This window comes from Rhinoderma darwinii, chromosome 6, assembly GCF_050947455.1.
Source record: "Rhinoderma darwinii isolate aRhiDar2 chromosome 6, aRhiDar2.hap1, whole genome shotgun sequence".
NCBI classification, from domain to species: Eukaryota; Metazoa; Chordata; class Amphibia; order Anura; family Rhinodermatidae; genus Rhinoderma; species Rhinoderma darwinii.
Genome location: NC_134692.1, coordinates 48,373,199 through 48,393,477, shown reverse-complemented (window position 1 = coordinate 48,393,477; position 20,279 = coordinate 48,373,199). Strand labels below are relative to the sequence as shown.

The 20,279-nt window shown below is 42.2% G+C and overlaps 1 protein-coding gene across 1 annotated transcript in view; it reads left to right on the top strand.

Annotated features, from left to right (window-relative positions):
* The window catches only part of LOC142656299 (uncharacterized), a 154,989-nt gene that overhangs the window by 4,269 nt on the left and 130,441 nt on the right, over window positions 1–20,279 (top strand). The window contains exons 2-5 of the mRNA XM_075831193.1: window positions 5,487–5,508; window positions 7,357–7,425; window positions 8,355–8,485; window positions 9,829–9,931. Of these exons, the coding sequence (XP_075687308.1) occupies window positions 5,487–5,508; window positions 7,357–7,425; window positions 8,355–8,485; window positions 9,829–9,931 (325 nt within the window). The remainder of the gene's footprint in view (window positions 1–5,486; window positions 5,509–7,356; window positions 7,426–8,354; window positions 8,486–9,828; window positions 9,932–20,279) is intronic.

The following is a 20,279-nucleotide window of genomic DNA, read 5'->3' as shown; positions in this document are numbered from 1 at the left end:
TAAAAAATAATTTAATATGCTTTTACTATTACATCTATATCGCTCCACAAACGCTGTAAGACTTTTTGGATGTAGACGGGACTGCAGTCTGTTCTTTGGCTTTTTTCCTACATGTCCCATGATGTTTTGCGGTCCGCTCTGCACACTAATCCCTGCCCACCACATCCTTCTGCCCGTCCCCACCTCACAGTGTCCAACTTCACTTCTAATAAATCTGCCATTCTTTTTGCAGCGTTTCACTGCATCTCCTAAACTTGAAGATGCCACAGGTAAAAAAAACCTTCACTAAAATTACCCCCAAACGAAATAAAATAATTATTCCATTTGGTAGCATTAAGGAGCATGGGCAGATTGGACAGGGGGAGTCGTAACTTAGCCAATTATTCAATCCCCAGGAGCAAAGGTAAATTTCTGAAGGGGGCCGGCTTAGTAAAAGATTGGCATCAGTGCCATCCCCTTTTGGTCACATGTTGAATGAAGCACCAACTCCAAAAAATAAACAAAATAAAAGGGATATTTACGTAGGAGGCAGTCCGAGATCACGTGTAGCGGTGTCGGCGCAGCCGAGACCTTACTGAAAAGTGCAGCCAAGAACAGCTAAGTGGCAAAAACTATTTAAAACAAGCAGCTGAGCGAGTGTGCGAGCGAGGGAGTGTGCATTGGTTTCAAGTGTGCAGTGTCTTAAGTGTGATTTAAGATTAAGTGACTTTAGATTAAGTCACTTTAGAAGAAATTGTTGCTTGGGGTGTTTTTCCCCCCTCCCACAAAGGTATACTGATTGTTAAATCCCCATTAGACACAATGAACTCCATTGCTGCCAATGCTATCCAGTGTACATCCTGTGCCATGTATGTTCTCCTTGTACAACTGTTTGAGGGACCATACTGCTGTGCAGGGTCTGTGACCATTGCCCATTTGGAAGACCAGATTCATTGGGGCAGATGCAGGGGAGGATGGCAGTATGGGGGTTCAGACAGTTGAGGCAGCTAGCTAGGTAACAGTTAGGAGGCAGAGTAGAGGAAAGAGTGTCAGGGAGACTAGTCCTGATCTGCAACAACCCAACAAGTTTGACAAGTTGGCGAATGAGGGGAACGTCAGGACAGGGGTAGCATTGCTGCAGCTAGACACTTCCTCTAGCAACCAGGAGAATTTATGCTCTAGTAAGGAGAGGAATGGGAGCGCAGGAAAGGCTAAACAGGTCCTGGTAGCGGGAGACTCTATTATTAGGGGAAGAGATAGGACAATCTGTCACAAAGACAGGAAATACCGAACAGTTTGCTGTCTTCCGGGTGCTCAGGTTTGGCATATCGCGGATCAGGTTGACAGATTATTGGAAGGGGCTGGTGAAGACCCAGCAGTCATGGTGCACATTGGCACAAATTACAAAGTTAGAGATAGGTGGAAGGTCCTAAAACATGATTTCAGGGACTTGGGTAACAAGCTCAGGGCAAGGACCTCAAATATAGTATTTTCAGAAATACTGCATGTACCACGTGCCACACCAGAGAGACAGTGGGAGATTAGGGAGGTAAACAAGTGGCTAAAGAATTGGTGTGGGACAGAGGGATTTGGGATCTTGGAGAACTGGGCCGACTTCTCTGTTAGCTACAGACTCTAAGGTTGGGATGGGCAGCACCTAAATGGGGAGGGTGCAGCTATGTTGGGGGAAAAGATGGCTAGAAGGTTGGAGAAGTGTTTAAACTAGGAAATGGGGAGGGCAATTACTGTATAGAAGGGGTGGATAGCGTAGCTAGTGAATTTGACTGAAAAATTAACATGGAAGTGGAATAGAAGAATGCATTAGAACAGTTAATAGGAATGAGAAGAAAATTGGTGCAGATAAACATATAAAGTGCATGTATACCAATGCCAGAAGCCTCAATAACAAGATTGAGGAATTAGAGTTGATAATACTAGAGGAGAATTGTGACATAGTGGGGATAAGTGAGACATGGCTGGATGATCGAAATGACTGGACTGTTAATATGTAGGGTTACAGTCTATTTACAAATGATTACTAATAAGAAAGCGGGAGGGGTTTACTTATATGTAAAATCCTGCCTAAAGCCCATCCTGCGTGATGGTATATATGAGGGAAATGATCATGTGGAGTCCCTATGGGTGTAAATAAGGGGAGGGAGAAAGAATAATAAGATAAAGATAGGGTTTTGTTATAAGTCTCCAAGTATATCGCATAGTGAAGTCTCCTAGTGGAACTAAAAAAAAAAAGTAATAAATGTTAAATAAAAATGATTAATAAAGATTACAGTTAAAAAACAAATACATATTTTTTCCATTAAAAAGTGGTTTTATTTAGTAAAATTGTAAAAAATAGATAAAAGTACACATATATGGTATCGCCGCGCAGTAATGACCAAAACAATAAAGTTAACATGTAATTGAAACCGCAAGGTGAACGGCATAAAAAAAACCATGGTGGAATTACGATTTGTTTCTATTGCCCCACAAAAAAGTAATAATAAAAGTTAATCAATAAGTCCCATGAACCCCAAAATAGTACCACTGAAAACGACGTCTCGTCCTGCAAAATACAAGCCCGCATATCACTACATTGATGGAAAAATAAAAAAGTTATGGCTCTTGGAAAGCGACGATGCAAAAACAAATATTTTCAGTTCAAAAGAGTTTTTATTGTGCAAAAGTGGTAAAACATAAAAAACGTCTAAATATGTGGTATCGTCATAATCGTACCGACCCATAGAATAAAGGCACCATGTTATATATGCCGCACGGTGAACGGTATGAATTTAAAACGCATAGAACTATGGCGGAATAGCTGTTTATTTTACTATTCCTCCCCAAAAAAAGTTAATAAAAGTTAATCAAAAAATTATATGTACCCCGAATTGGTGCCATTAAAAAATACAACTAATCCAACAACAAAAAAATCCTCATACAGCTATGTCGACGGAAAAATAAAAACGTTATAGCTCTTTAAATGCGACGATGGAAAAACAAAAAAAATTGCTTGATCATTAAGGCCTAAAAAAGGTTGGTCACTAAGGGTTTAAGAAGTATGTTTATATGTAGGAATTAAATTATTTAGGCCCCATGCACACAAATGTAAAAACGCCCGTAATTACGGGCCGTAATTACTGCACGTTTCTACGGGCCCATGGACTTCTATTGGCCACGGGTACCTCCCCGTATGTTTACGGGAAGGTGCCCGTGCCGTTGAAAAATATAGAACATGTCCTATTTCAGGCCGTAATTACGGCACGGGCAGACCCATAGAAGTCTATGGGGCTCCCGTAATTACGGGTGACTACGTATGTGCACCCGTAATTACGGGAGCGTTGCTAGGCGACGTCAGTAAATAATGACTGTCCAGGGTGCTGAAAGAGTTAAACGATGGGCAGTAACTGTTTCAGCACCCTGGACAGAAACTACCGATCACAATATAGATCAGCCTGTAAAAAAAAAGACGTTCATACTTACCCATAACTCCCTGCTTCTTCCTCCAGTCCTGCCTCCCGGGATGACGTTTCAATCCAAGTGACGGCTGCAGCCAATCACAGGCCAATCACAGGCTGCAGTAGTCACATGGACTGCCGTGTCATCCAGGGAGGTCGGGCTGGATGTCAAGAGAGGGACGCGTCACCAAGGCAACGGCCGGATAAGTATGAATTTCTTTTACTTTTACCTCGGAAAGGGCTGCCCCTTCTCTCTATCCTGCACTGATAGAGAGAAGGGGCTGCCGATTAGTGCAATGCAATTTTGTAGCGAAAACGTAAATATGGGTGGAATACTGGTGACACCGGACCCGTATTTACGGGCACTGGTCCGTAAATACTGGTGCAATACAGACCCGTATTTACGCCATTATTTACGGGAGGGAAAAAATATGTTCGTGTGCATGAGGCCTCAGACTGTGTTTATGTTGTCTAGATAACCCCTTTAATATGCATAGCCTACTGCCAATGTGTGATGGAGCAGCAGTTATGGGTTTAGCCGTGTTTCCTTGCAGCACGGAGGTCCTGGGTTCAAATCTCACCAGGGCCAACATCTGCACATCATTTGTATGTTCCTCCTGTGTTTGTGTTTTAGAGGCTACAGAACTGCAATTTACAATGGTCATTATACAATGGGAAAATTCTAGTATTGCAGTAAAGCATAGATTCCATTCAGAAAGTATAATCGGTTTTTGGATCAATAGTCAGCTATGTAGCTTGAGGCTTTGGAAAACTCTTTGCTTATACTTGGTACTTTTTCATCAGGCCTCCATTGTTTTTTGACAGTCAGAAAAACATAGCCTGGGAGAAAAAAAAGGATCATTTTGGAGCCATCAAATTGATCTTCACATGTCATGATGGATCATAACAGATTAGTCCTCCCTAACACATAATTCTGCAAAAAAGAGGCCAGTGGGACTAGTGTGAACAGTGTCCAATGGGTGCAGAATATCGGACAGATTTGAACGCCAATAAATGAGCATGCACAATATTCGCTTAATATAAATAGGGGAAGTAACTGATTGACTAGCTATAAAATGTTCATTGATCGTGTGGAAAATCGTTTAAGCAAACATAAAATGTATACATGATTTTATGTTGTCCTGACATTTATTCTTCAAGTAGCCAAATTCAAATGAGGGTCATCTGTACAAAGAAGCGAGCACACTAGGCAATTATTGTTGCAGTCCCTCATTTCCGGTTGATCATAATGATAATTCGCCTATGTGAATAAAGAAGTTTAGCGATAAATGATAAAATTATTATTTATATTTGATCTTCACCAAATGTGCCACTGTAATAATCCTTGTTAAGGGTATGTGCACACGAGAACTTCGTTTTATGTCTGAAAAGACACACCGTTTTCAGGAGAAAACAGCTGCGTCGTTTCAGACGTAAATGCTCCTCCTCGCATTATGCGAGGCGTCTTTGACGGCCGAAATCTTGAGCTGTTCTTCATTGAATTCAATGAAGAACGGCTCAAATTAAGTTTCAAAGAAGTGTCCTGCACTTCTTTGACGAGGCAGACATTTTACGCGTCGTCGTTTGACAGCTGTCAAACGACGACGCGTAAATGACAGGTCGTCGGCACATGAATGGGCAGATGTTTGCCGACGTATTGGAGCCGTATTTTCAGACGTAAAACGAGGCATAATACGCCTCGTTTACGCCTGAAAATTGGTCATGTGAACCCAGCCTAACAGTGGCATGATCAGTAAATGCCACTCATAACAACATTTACATTCACAATAGGCATTGCTGTGTACCTCACTAAGCAACAATGATGCTCCTACTAGTGATTGAAATGTCCATCAGATTTTTGCTGCAGATCTTCGACGATGAATCTTTGGTGGTTTGGAAAGTTTTCCTGTATAAAGAAACCTAAAGTTGCTTAACAGGTTTTAGTGAACACCCTTAACCTCACTGTTTTATGTCTTCAAGGTTAATTTTGCTCAGTAAGGACATCAATTATATCTAAAGAGCGATAACTTTTTAAAATCTTTTTTGTTTTAGGATGTTGGCAGCGGCACTTGGAGTGAGTATAAAGACTTTGTACATTTTTTAATAGTATGCAGATTGACAGCATGTAGAGCTGTCAAATTCCTACACGGCTGTCAGCAGACTACAGGCTGCTTTTTTTTTTGCAAATAAGTTACAGTATGTTTATTTCAATTATAGTTTTCTCAATAATGTAACTTTGGTTGAGAATTTTTTCAGGAGTTTTTTTTAAACCCAAAACACTTATGTATTTCTTAACCCCTTCCCGCATTTGACCATTCTAATTACAGTGTTCATATCACAATAGAACTTAATAGTACGTTGAGTTGATAACACAGCCACAGGAGTTATAGCTGCTATTTATGGCATGAGTAAATGGCAAAAGTCATTGTCTCACATATCTGGCAGCAGTTTATCTGCGGGAGAACAAAGGATAAAATCCATGATGTCAGATTATTCTTTCCACATATGACAGACATCAGGAGTTCCCTTCATAAACATTATATTGGCTGTAGAGGCCAACACATTTATTTAATGTGTATCGTCAGCTTAGTTTATATGGCTAAAGTGTGGTGTCCTGAGACAAGACAATTTCAGTATATCAGCACCTCACCATAATAATTTTAAAAAGAGGTACAGTATGTCCAATGTGTGAACCTGATTTGAACAACTTGTTCCTTAAAGGGGCTTTCCCATATAAGCAAGTGAAGTCATATCACTAGGATTTGTCGTCTCTTGTGGATTGTGGAGGTCTGACAGCTAGGACATCCACAATAACTAAAAGGGGTGCCACTGCCTCTTCTGATTTCCCCCACAGCAGGATTCTTGACCAAGCACTGTGCAGGTAATGCAACTCAGACCCATTTACCTAGATGGTGCTAAGTTGCATTTTCCAGATCCCCACAATCATCTAGTTCGGTCATAGCCTAGCATTATGCCATCACTGGCTAAGATTGAAAAAAAAACTTTAAATGGTAACTATCATGAGGAAAGACATCTGTTTCTACTAAACACCCCAAAGGTGCAGGTCAGGAGTGAACAAAAGGTAGTGTCCACTAGTAGTTACTGAGCTATCCCTGCCAATCGGAAGGCTAAACAACACTCAATCATGTGGATTATAACACATCACATAAACTTGTTATGATCCACATAGGCACTATTCATACTTCTGATAGGCTAAGCGGGCTCACTGTGAGTCATCATCACTTGGGGGGGGGGTCATTTTGTGGGTGCAAATGCATCCACTATGCCCTTTCTGTTAGGTTACCGTTAGTTATCCTAAATCAAAGATGTCTGTCCTGGTGACAGATTATGCCTTAGAAAGATAGTAGTAGAATATTTTTTTTTTAATGAAAGATTCCACAGGATTTGCCCTTTATAGTGAAAACAGTACTTGATTAAGTTCAGTCCAAATTATAGCAATCCAGACCCAGGATGCTGCCTACAGTTGTTTCCCACATTCTCGAGGTAAAGTACTGTAGCATCATTTAGTATTGACAAGCCAGTAATTTCCAGTGATTTATTGATCATATAATATTAAATGAGGAATGTATTTAGTTCACATGAACGAATTCTAAGCAACTGCATATGTACATTCCTGAATTTTCCAAACATCTTATAACATTTCCATATATCTCATTTTAAAATGATTTCATATTGAAATAGGAAAATTATTATAATCTGTAATAAATACTATTCAGGAGAAGCTTACAAGTAAATTAACTATTTCTTCTGGGATCTGAAATTACTTATTGCTTGCCTAAATCCTTTTTTAATTTCGCAGTAATTGTGTAATTGCTAATTTTGAATATTTATTACTTATCTAACAAAAACTTTGTTAAACTGCTATAATCTATAACACAACTATTTCTGTCCATCACTTTAGTTTCCCAGTAACTCCCTGGAGAGTTGTCTGCCACCTGAATCACTGCATAAAGGAACTATCAACTCCAAGGTAACTTTCATTACTGTACAGAATATATACAAGACTCACACTTGTATGGTGTATGAATGGAAAAATTGTTTCTGAAAGATAAATGCTACATGTTGCACTATTAATATTAAAAAATATATATCCTCTTAAATATAAAAACACCAGTTCTCCTTTTTTGACAAATAGTAAAAAAAATAATGTACCGCTGCATATTAGTTGTGGCCATATCAGTTGTCATCCAGCTTTGTTACAACTGAAAATGGCTGAAAATATTTTTAAGAATCTGACAGGACTAATTACCATGCTCACTTTCAGCACATATCCACACAAGGAAATTAATCCTCATTCTGGGATAGTAGATGGAGACATGCCAATCCTTTTTTATGCCCAGAGTGCCCAACTTTGCATCCAGAACCACTGAAGTATTAGAACAGATACATCCTAATAAGTACAGAGCCATTTACAGCTGTTTCGAGCTTACTAGCCTTCATCTGTGCAAGATATGGAAACCTTTATGAAGGTAGGGATTGGGAGGTCCCATTCCTAGGGACTCAACAAGGATAGCGTGAGCAGAGACAAACTGCATGTCTCGCCTACTATCACAAAATAAGGATTCATTTCCCCGTTGTGTAGATATAAGACGGAAGTGCGTACTCAAATACCTTCTGCTTTATAAAAGTTTGGCTGTATTTTTGGATTTCCCATCAAGAGATAACATCTCATTAGCAAAATAAAAAATAATTTATTAATAAAAATCCTACCAAAGAGACTTTTTCATAATATATATCTTTGCTTTATATACAATTTTAAACAGGATTGTTTTAGTTAGTCAAAAACATTGCATATATAGTAACTTTGAGAAAACAGATTGGAAAGACTTTTGTTTTAAATTATGGCTGGAAGAGAAGGCTGATGCTTTTTATCTAAATTTAATCTGTAACTCCCAACAGGAACTACACAGACTATTGGATCTTGGTTATTTTACGCCTGCTTTGCATTTCACCTTCAACATGAAAAGCGGCTTGTACAATGTCAAGCTGATCTTAAAATGCCTTGATGTACTGGATAGAAGTGCTCTCAGGTATGTTATCCTTGAGGCTGAGGACCTTCTCCAAATCCTAGGTTCTTGTTATACAACAAATCAATTATGCATTTGATATTTTAACATCTATACTTCTAATGCCGGTTCCTGACAGAAACATTGTTTTTGGGAAAAGGTCAGATCTTGTAATTATTATACCTTTCAGATTTTATTGTAATGTTTCCAGAATGTCTATAAGTCTTTTCATTGGAATGGCTATTTAGCTTTGAAGACAGCATTTTGTTGCTTCTTAATCACCTCTTTACTAAGAGAGATGTCTAAAAGGGGGATATGATACATTTGCACAAGTATATAAATAGACAATACAAAGAAATACAGTAAAAAGATGTTCAATGTAAACTTCCATCAAAAGACATTCCCCCTCCAGCTGGAGAATAAAAGATTGACCCCAGAGGCAAAAAGGCTTCTTCCTAGAGCTGTGAATCTGTGGTATAGTCTACCTCAGGTAGTGGTGTTAGATGAAACAGTAGATGACTTCAAGAAAGACTTCTTGAAAACAAATGTAAAAATAAATAAATAACACACACTTATATTATTGTATAGGATCCTTGTTAGAATGTTGTTCCAGTCTAATCAATACATGGGGTCAGGAAGGAATTTTTAAGTTCTAAGATTTAACCCCCACTTTCTTATAGTCCATGTCCTCTTGGTTCCCCAGATTTAACTGGATGGAAATATTTCTTTTTTTTCTTTTTTAACAAACCTATGTAAATATATGACATTAGTTCTAATTTATGAAATGGTTGGACTAAATAATGTTATTTTTTATATTACTATATGCTCTCATAATAGGATTTGTAAGAGAAGCATTGCATAAAAAAATATTAGTAACTACACAAGAATCCCAGCTCTCAATCTTACAACGTACAAGGAACATTCAGGAACAAGTCCTACAAAAGTGTCTACAGGACACCTAGGGACTAACATCAGAACATTCTACACCAAGCTGTGACATGATCTTTCAAGGCTTTCTCTTTGGCGTTTCTAAATGTCATAAAAAACGTAGTTGCTTTCAATGGTAATTCCAGTATAGAATAGTTAAAACACAATTGGCTAAAGGTCTTCAAGAACTTCAATGTCACATCACTTCCACTTGAAAGGATGTTTTAGCAGTTACTGTGCTGGATGCAAAGGAAGAACAGACTCACATACGGGGGGGCTTTGATAAAGGGCAAAGACATTTTCCTTAACAGTATGGCTGAGATATTTAACTGTTTGGTATTTAGTACAGAAGCAGGGATTTTGTAAAAAAAAAAAGTGGATTGCTATGGGCAGCTTAAATGTAATACACATTGGCATGACATGTTCATTTTCTCAAATAGTTTTGCTGGCATTCAAGAAGCAAAAGTAGCTTTTACCGCCTATGAGCATCTTGACCAGAAGGGGGTGAAAGCAGAGACCAGTATGCTGCTCAAAGCTATCAAAGTAAGACAACTGCAATAACCCAAAAATACAAAAAAGTACGAATTAGTTTGTGTATGTGTCAGGAAAGAGCCCTTGTTTCTTCTGGAGCAGAAGGAGCTAAGTTAATAGTTTTGGCCGGATTTACCATTTTGACTATAAAATAAACATGTATATATATATATATATATATATATATATATATATATACACACATTCCTCAACATTGAAATTGCAACACCAAGAAGGAAAAGTTTTGCAATTGTGGAAATCACAGGCTTGATAAATTATATGCAAATGATAAAACAAAGGAACAAATTATTTCAAACATCTTTATTTATTCAGTATTGAGTATGATGTCCCAGATGTGCTCAATGGGAGAAGTCCAGAGATGCTGCAGGCCATTGCAGCATGTTTAGGCCACGCAGGCTGTTCACAGTATCACAAGCAACATGCGGGCTGGCGTTGTCCTGTTATAAATATATATAAAAGGTTGGATTATGGATTGACTACTTGAATAGAGCACAACCTTGTTCTGCTCTAGGATGTAGTAGCAACAGAAAGAATCCAGAATCCACCTTTTCCTTTTTGCAAATGGACACATCCATTTGGTTCAGTGTGAGCCTGGCTTAGTTAAACTATGCTGTCAGTGCGGCATTAATTTGCTATCTAGTTGGTAACCCAAAATAATTTACTAGTATTTATATAAGAAAATGCGCTTATATTTATTGTTTGCTTAAGTGTACAAATTATACAAAACTTTTGTGAGGGGCTGAACCTAAAAAATAGACTGTAGTAGTAATTTTTGTGCGAATATGATGGTATAAAAAAACAGGTTTGATATGGGATTTACTTTTCCTAAAACAGGATGTTACTTGTAAGGGGTATGTTCACACGGCCTATTTTCGGCCATTTTTCCGGCCGTAAACGCCCGAAAAACGTCTGAAAAATCGGAAGCAGAATGCCTCCAAACATCTGCCCATTGATTTCAATGGGAAAACGCCGTTCTGTTCCGGCGTAGCGTTTTTGGCAGCGTTTTTTTACTCGTAGAAAAACGGCCGCAAAAAAGAAGTGCAGGACACTTCTTGGGACGTTTTTGGAGCCGTTTTCCATAGACCCTATTGAAAAAAGCTCCAAAAATGGCCGTAAAAAACGCAACAAAAACCGCGAGTGCCACAAAAACGTCTGAAAATCAGGAGCTGTTTTCTCTTGAAAAAGCTCCGTATTTTGAGATGTTTTTGACTCTGCGTGTGAACATACCCTAATAGGACGCTACTTGTTGTCAGACTAGTCTGATAATGTTATCTATCGATAAATCTCAAACCACGCGATGCATAGATTTATTGAGTCACAGGGCAGAGACTAACTGCACAAATCATGCACAGATTCAAGAAAGACACGTTTATTAGTAAATATAGACTTACTCTATGGGGTGTCGCTGGGGTATTGACATTAGTAGCGTCCTTTGCTCAGTAATAAGGTCTGCAAAAACACCATGCATCTTGTCCCATAATTGTTGTTAATAAAAAATTCATGCATCTGGGCAAGGATCATGTTTCTAGTTGGAAAGCATTCATTCAAGTACTTCTTTGTGAAATATAAGTCTGTCTCGGTTTATCTGTCTCTTTTTATCTATCACACAAGAGTGCTTGAATGGAATGCTTTTCTACCAAAAATACATTGCATTTTTTCATGCAAGCTTGATCACTGCCATGGCAACAGGTTAAAGGGAAGATGAACAGTTTTCCTTGGCCATACAAAAGTTATTAATCTCAGAAATCTGCAAAAAATAAATAAATCCGACCTGCATACATTGTGTGTGCCGATCCAGTTATTAAAATCACATTGTTTAAGTAATTTCAGTGATGACAACTAAAGTATTTCTAAAATGTATCATCTATACAGTCTCCGAGAACTCCATTTGAATTGAATTGTTTTCTTGAAGAGGTTGTCCACGATTAGAAATAATGTTTCAGAAATGTTGTTGTTTTTTGTTTTGTCAGAAACAGCCCAAATCTTAGCATGGGCTTTGTCTGATATTGCAGCTCAGCTCTATTCACTTAAAGGCTATGTACACATTTGAAAAATTGTTTTGCTTTTTTTTAAATAAAAATGTAAATACTTTTTAATGAAAATAATTTTTACTTTATGAGATACAGCTGCTTTGTATTCTGTATACAGAGCAGCTGTACGTTGCGCTAAGACCTGAATCCATTAGGTCCGTGGGACTGACTGGTTCAGTGACAGCGGGTCCCACCTGTTATCAATCACATCTAAGTTATGAACTTAGATGTGATCGACAGCGGCTCGATCCTGCGGGAGACACACAGGACCCGCTGACACTGAACCTGTCAGTGCCGCTGACCTGATGAATACAGGTTTCAGCGCTAGATACAGCTGCTCTGTATACAGAATACAAAGCAGCTGTATCTCAAAAAGTTCAAATAATTTTTATATCCAAGATGGGAAAACCCCTTTAAACGTGATTGACTTTTTCATCTTCCATATACAATATTCAGCCAATTTCAGGGCTTTCATGGAATAATCTTTGGAAGCAAAAACTTGAAGTTACAGCAGCCAGAGCGTAGTAGGGTTAAAATTCACTGATTTCCCAGGCTCACTTCCTTCTCTGGCTGTCTGGTTGTATGCTTGATACTGTCTGAAATACCTGTCACAAAGTTTAACAGCAATCCATGGTCTCTTTCTAGCATGTCAAACAAGCCACAGAACAATTACAGAGTTTCTACATTTGTTGTCTTTCTCTGGCAGAAGGCCGCACTCCGATCACAGCAGGCCTGCAGATTTTTTTTACAGCTTTCTTTGGAGAAATAAAATATTCATTTGTGAGACATCAAGGGCACCCCCAGAGCAGGCAGCCTTGAAGTTTCCCATGTAGATTTTGCTTGCTGTTGCTTTGAAAAGTAATAGGCTTTTGTTTGTCCACATTCTTTAAAGCTGCAGTTTTCTGCTTCTAGGACTTGCAGAGTTCAACTTTCTGTGAAAAATTTATTTTTGTCTCACAGGAATATCTAAAAAATGTATGGGGACTTTGCACAGATCCATCCTGTTTGTATTATGCACACGTTATATTTAAATATTAAAAAATGTACTGCATTTTCATTTAAAATTTATTTCTATATGGATACAAGCAATATTCCTGTATTGATAGGGTATCAGGGGCAATTAAAAAAATAATAATACTCCACCCAAATATTTTTTTAATGTTTGAATTAAAGTGCCAAATAAAAGCAGCTTGTCTAGACTGGTAGCCCTAGGAGCCAAATTTCTCTAAAGTCCTCTGTGAAGAAGAGTGAGTAAAAATCCCTGTGGGGCCATTTTTCAGTCACAGATCTGGTATCTGCACAATTGTCCCATCTGTAGCTAGGTAAGATGTGCACTTACTGGTGTTGCATGGTGTTCAAGTTCAGAGAGTACATCTACCAATGTATATTAAAAAACATTCAAATTGTAAATACATTGATTTACTTATTTTGGACTGATCTACAGTTTTGCTAGTTTTTAATTGGGAACAGTCAGCAACCGATTCGTCAGATTGCTAACACCTTAGAAAAGCTCTAATAGTTAGTTTTTGCTACATAAAATTACTGTATAGAGCATGGGTCTCAAGCACGCTGCACGCGGGCCGCATGCGGCTCCTGGGGCTGTCATCTGCGGTCCGCGGGACACAGAGCCGCTAGTATCTCTAGTATCGCTGCTCATATATGGACAGTGTGTCAGGGTCTTGCCCAGAGAGGAGCAGAGCGCTGGTGTCGGCTCTGCTCCTGGACTCTGTGGAATTCCCTGACATCGCTGTCCACATATGAACAGCGATGTCTGGGGCTTCCCCAGAGCCGGAGTCCCGAGCAGAGCGCTGGTGTCGGCTCTGCTCCGGGACTCTGTGGAATTCCCTGATATCGCTGCCCATATATGGACAGTGTGTCAGGGTCTTGCCCAGAGCGGAGCAGAGCGCTGGTGTCGGCTCTGCTCCTGGACTCTGTGAAATTCCCTGACATCGCTGTCCACATATGAACAGCGATGTCTGGGGCTTCCCTAGAGCGGGAGTCCCGAGCAGAGCGCTGGTGTCGGCTCTGCTCCGGGACTCTGTGGAATTCCCTCACATCACTGCCCATATATGGACAGTGTGTCAGGGTCTTGCCCAGAGCGGAGCAGAGCGCTGGTGTCGACTCTGCTCCTGGACTCTGTGGAATTCCCTGACATTGCTGTCCACATATGAACAGCGATGTCTGGGGCTTCCCCAGAGCCGGAGTCCCGAGCAGAGTGCTGGTGTCGGCTCTGCTCCGGGACTCTGTGGAATTCCCTGACATCGCTGCACATATATGGACAGTGTGTCAGGGTCTTGCCCAGAGCGGAGCAGAGCGCTGGTGTCGGCTCTGCTCTTGGACTCTGTGGAATTCCCTGACATCGCTGTCCAGATATGAACAGCGATGTCTGGGGCTTCCCCAGAGCCGGAGTCCCGAGCAGAGCGCTGGTGTCGGCTCTGCTCCTGGACTCTGTGGAATTCCCTGACATCGCTGTCCACACATAAACAGCGATGTCTGGGGCTTCCCCAGAGCCAGAGTCCCGAGCAGAGCGCTGGTGTCGGCTCTGCTCCGGGACTCTGGGGAAGCCTCTGACATCGCTGTCCATACATCGACAATGATGTCAGGGGCTTCCCCAGAGCAGGAGTCCCAGTGATGTCAGGAGCACAGCTGGAGTCCCAGGAAGAGCCTACTAGCGCTCTGCCTGGGACTCCAGCTCTGGGCAAGCCCCTGACATCACTGGGGCAGCCTCTACAGAGGGCACTGGGGCAGCCTCTACAGAGGGCACTGGGGCAGCCTCTACAGAGGGCACTGGGGCAGCCTCTACGGAGGGCACTGGGGCAGCCTCTACGGAGGGGACTGGGGCAGCCTCTACAGAGGGGACTGGGGCAGCCTCTATAGAGGGCACTGGGGCATCCTCTACAGAGGGCACTGGGGCATCCTCTACAGAGGGCACTGGGGCATCCTCTACAGAGGGCACTGGGGCAGCCTCTACAGAGGGCACTGCGGCACTATCTAAAAAGGGGCTGCCCAATCTTGACATGTGTGCTAACTGAGCCGCCGGACTGCATTTAGCGACACTTAAACTGGAAAGCTGGATTGTTGAAATAAACACGTGGAGAAATATCTCAAATTTTAAACCTAGCGCTATTATTCTAGTAATGTAGTATTATTATTCTAGTAATATAGTGTTATAGTAGTTCAAATAACTAATTGATTAACAATAATTTTGTATTGTATCAAATTTGAAAGTAATGCGGCCCGTCAACTTCCCATTTTTTCTATATGCGGCCCACTTACCCGGCCGAGTTTGAGACCCCTGGTATAGAGTCTGGTCTAAAGACTGTATTTATCAGAATGCAAATCACCAAAGGAAGCTCTGTGCAGACACACATGTGGCAAGCCCTGGCAGATTGAGTAGGCCATAGGCCCTGGACTGTTCCCCAAACTTGGGCCCCCCTAAACCACCACCGCTGCCACCCTGCAGCGCCGTGTGCTAGTATTGCTGTGCTAGAATTGAAAACAAAGTGTTACGATTCCCCTTGTCAAATGGCTGTGTTCCTACATACTGACAGTCTCCAACTATTGCTGACAGTATCACACTGTGTATGGACACGTCCTCTTGACAAGGGGAATGGTAACACCCATTTATTTATTAGTCCTGTACTACATCAGACTTTTTGCGGAATATCAGGATTTCCTATAACAGACATGTCAGGAGAGGTGACAGATTCTCTATAAATCCAGTGACTCACAGGAGACATTTTCTCAGATTCTAGTCCTTGTTTTTCTCTCATCTTCTTCATCTGGTCCAGACCTCATGATGACTTCTACCAGCCATAACTCATTTCTGCAGAATTTACCACTCAGATGTCTTCAGCTCCTCACTTTTCCAACATTTACGCACCTATAAATGAAGAAAAAATTCTCATGGTGCTACACACTGTGCCCCTAAAAATAATAGTATCATACACTGTGCCCCTGAAAATAATAGCACCATAAACTCCACCCCTGTATATGATAGTACCATGCAGTGCACCCCTAAATGTAATAGTACCATACTATATGCCCCTGAATACAATTGTGTGAAACACTGTAAAGCAAAGCACCACATACACACACACACACACACACACACACACAGTGCCCCCTGTAGAAAGCGCCATTCGCAATGCCCGCTGTTGATAGTGCCTCTAAGAGCCGCCCCCTGTAGATAGTGCCACACACCCCCTAAAGATAATGCCACACACCCCCTCTAGATAGTGGCAACCTCCCTCACCCATAGATAGAGCCACACTGCCCTCCTGTAGATAGCGCCAAATTTACCTCTCCCCACTCCTGTACCGTCCTATTCGCCAGCGATGTAGGCCTGGTCTCTATTGACCAGGCCTCAACCAGCGGAGCGACACAGGCGGCATGATGATGTCATCGCACCGTCTGCATCACAAAAAAGTGGCGAATGCCAGGGAAGGGAACCCATGGACACGGATACAATTGAGTCCTATGTAAGGGCCTTCCGGCCCTTACTGCATCATACAGTTTTGTGTGATATGCAGCAAAAACACCAGTGAAAACAAAGAATTGAAAACAAAGTGTTACGATTCCCCTTGTCAAATGGCTGTGTTCCTACATACTGACAGTCTCCAACTATTGCTGACAGTATCACACTGTGTATGGACACGTCCTCTTGACAAGGGGAATGGTAACACCCATTTATTTATTAGTCCTGTACTACATCAGACTTTTTGCGGAATATCAGGATTTCCTATAACAGACATGTCAGGAGAGGTGACAGATTCTCTATAAATCCAGTGACTCACAGGAGACATTTTCTCAGATTCTAGTCCTTGTTTTTCTCTCATCTTCTTCATCTGGTCCAGACCTCATGATGACTTCTACCAGCCATAACTCATTTCTGCAGAATTTACCACTCAGATGTCTTCAGCTCCTCACTTTTCCAACATTTACGCACCTATAAATGAAGAAAAAATTCTCATGGTGCTACACACTGTGCCCCTAAAAATAATAGTATCATACACTGTGCCCCTGAAAATAATAGCACCATACACTCCACCCCTGTATATGATAGTACCATGCAGTGCACCCCTAAATGTAATAGTACCATACACTATGCCCCTGAATACAATTGTGTGAAACACTGTAAAGCAAAGCACCACATACACACACACACACACACACACACACACACACACACACACACAGTGCCCCCTGTAGAAAGCGCCATTCGCAATGCCCGCTGTTGATAGTGCCTCTAAGAGCCGCCCCCTGTAGATAGTGCCACACACCCCCTAAAGATAATGCCACACACCCCCTCTAGATAGTGGCAACCTCCCTCACCCATAGATAGAGCCACACTGCCCTCCTGTAGATAGCGCCAAATTTACCTCTCCCCACTCCTGTACCGTCCTCTTCGCGAGTGATGTAGGCCTGGTCTCTATTGACCAGGCCTCAACCAGCGGAGCGACACAGGCGGCATGATGATGTCATCGCACCGTCTGCATCACAAAAAAGTGGCGAATGCCAGGGAAGGGAACCCATGGACACGGATACAATTGAGTCCTATGTAAGGGCCTTCCGGCCCTTACTGCATCATACAGTTTTGTGTGATATGCAGCAAAAACACCAGTGAAAACAAAGAATTGAAAACAAAGTGTTACGATTCCCCTTGTCAAATGGCTGTGTTCCTACATACTGACAGTCTCCAACTATTGCTGACAGTATCACACTGTGTATGGGCACGTCCTCTTGACAAGGGGAATGGTAACACCCATTTATTTATTAGTCCTGTACTACATCAGACTTTTTGCGGAATATCAGGATTTCCTATAACAGACATGTCAGGAGAGGTGACAGATTCTCTATAAATCCAGTGACTCACAGGAGACATTTTCTCAGATTCTAGTCCTTGTTTTTCTCTCATCTTCTTCATCTGGTCCAGACCTCATGATGACTTCTACCAGCCATAACTCATTTCTGCAGAATTTACCACTCAGATGTCTTCAGCTCCTCACTTTTCCAACATTTACGCACCTATAAATGAAGAAAAAATTCTCATGGTGCTACACACTGTGCCCCTAAAAATAATAGTATCATACACTGTGCCCCTGAAAATAATAGCACCATACACTCCACCCCTGTATATGATAGTACCATGCAGTGCACCCCTAAATGTAATAGTACCATACACTATGCCCCTGAATACAATTGTGTGAAACACTGTAAAGCAAAGCACCACATACACACACACACACACACACACACACACACACACACAGTGCCCCCTGTAGAAAGCGCCATTCGCAATGCCCGCTGTTGATAGTGCCTCTAAGAGCCGCCCCCTGTAGATAGTGCCACACACCCCCTAAAGATAATGCCACAGACCCCCTCTAGATAGTGGCAACCTCCCTCACCCATAGATAGAGCCACACTGCCCTCCTGTAGATAGCGCCAAATTTACCTCTCCCCACTCCTGTACCGTCCTCTTCGCCAGCGATGTAGGCCTGGTCTCTATTGACCAGGCCTCAACCAGCGGAGCGACACAGGCGGCATGATGATGTCATCGCACCGTCTGCATCACAAAAAAGTGGCGAATGCCAGGGAAGGGAACCCATGGACACGGATACAATTGAGTCCTATGTAAGGGCCTTCCGGCCCTTACTGCATCATACAGTTTTGTGTGATATGCAGCAAAAAAAAGACAACAAAACTGCTATGTACTTCTATTCTTTGGGCGGCCGCCCTTAACGGATCTATTGGGATCTGCCATTGGCGGCAAGTGATGCTGGAAGATTTAATCTCTGAAGCATGCAAAATTGTCAATGCAGCTCTGAACTATAGCACAGGCTGTGACTTAGTTCAAGATAAGTTATGCAGTGTAACATTTTATTAAGTAATTCTAAGATAAACTGCAAAATATTGCCCAAAAGTGGACGTGTGCTTCATGCTGGCCACCTTAGATAGTTATTGACTGAGGCCTTGTTCATTCAGCATAATTGTGACACAATGGTTAATACTGGTATCTCTCTGCACTGGGGCAATATATTTTATTTTTCATAGGCTTCCATCTGCCAGGAAATTTTACTGTATGTAAGATGGGCCCCCGGATGGTGTCCCAGAGTGATTGGAAAACACGTCTTTGCTTTCAAGACCGTTGGTAAACATAGGGTGACAGCAAACAATTACAACTCTTCTCAGTAGTCACTATGAGGTATAGTCTTACATGCAACAGTTCAGGCAAACAGATGGCTGGCTTGCTGTATACATGTCCCAAAAAGAGCCACGGGCGCCCCTCCCTGATACAGGGGTTGGTCAGGCAATAACAGCCAAGAAGGCTTCAACATGGTGGCTGATGGCTGATTTGCTTTGGGCCTAGTCAGCCTTAATAGGGCTGTATGACTTTGTGCTTCACTAGTCCCCCAGTAGTCTCTGGACTCTGACCACTAAACTGCGCTGACTGACATCGGTCACGCCTTTCTCTCACGTACCCTTCTCTCAAGTACCCTTCTCTCACATACCCTTCTCTCACGTACCCTTCTCTCACGTACCCTTCTCACCGCTAACATGCTCAGCTATCTGTACAATGGGGATTTCACCACCCCCCTCATGCTCTTCAGTGCCTGTAATGGCAGGAAGGAGGTGAAGGGAACAAGTGAGCCCTAATCTACCCACCGCCCTGTCCCTGCTTACTTGCAACGACCCGCCCTAGGCGACGGGGTACAACTTGGCGGCGGTCCCTACGCTGTCTAAGTGCAAGGGAGTACAAACAGGGAACACGCAAGGGAATACAGTAGCCCACGGAACGCCGCGAGGAAACGGAGCGGTGAATGAGCCAGTCAGGATCAGGAAGTAGTGGAGTATACAAACGGGAGCACGGAGCAGAAGCAAGCCAGGGGCAGAGCAACGCATGATAAACTGAACTGCAGCAAGGCAGAAGCACGGCAGAAGCAGGCTGGAGCAAGGCAGCAGTGGGGCCAGGAATCCAAGAAGAATAACAAGCAAGGAGGAAGAGAAAACGGCAGGTATAAATGGACAGGGGGCGGAGCTAACTCTGACTGACCAGGCCGCGATAGGCTCTCCCACTCCTGAGCCTGCCACCCTGATTGGTGGGAGCAGGTGTCAGTCTCAGAGGTCTGGCCTCAGGTGTCGACTGATTAATCCTGGGAGTATACCCAGACGTAGTGCCTGGCAGATCCTTTACAGTACTCCCCCTTTTATGAGGGGCCACCGGACCCTTACTAAGAGGACCCGGTTTAGTGGGGAAGAGAAGGTGGAACCTCCTGATCAATACCCCAGCGGGAACATCTCGAGCAGGT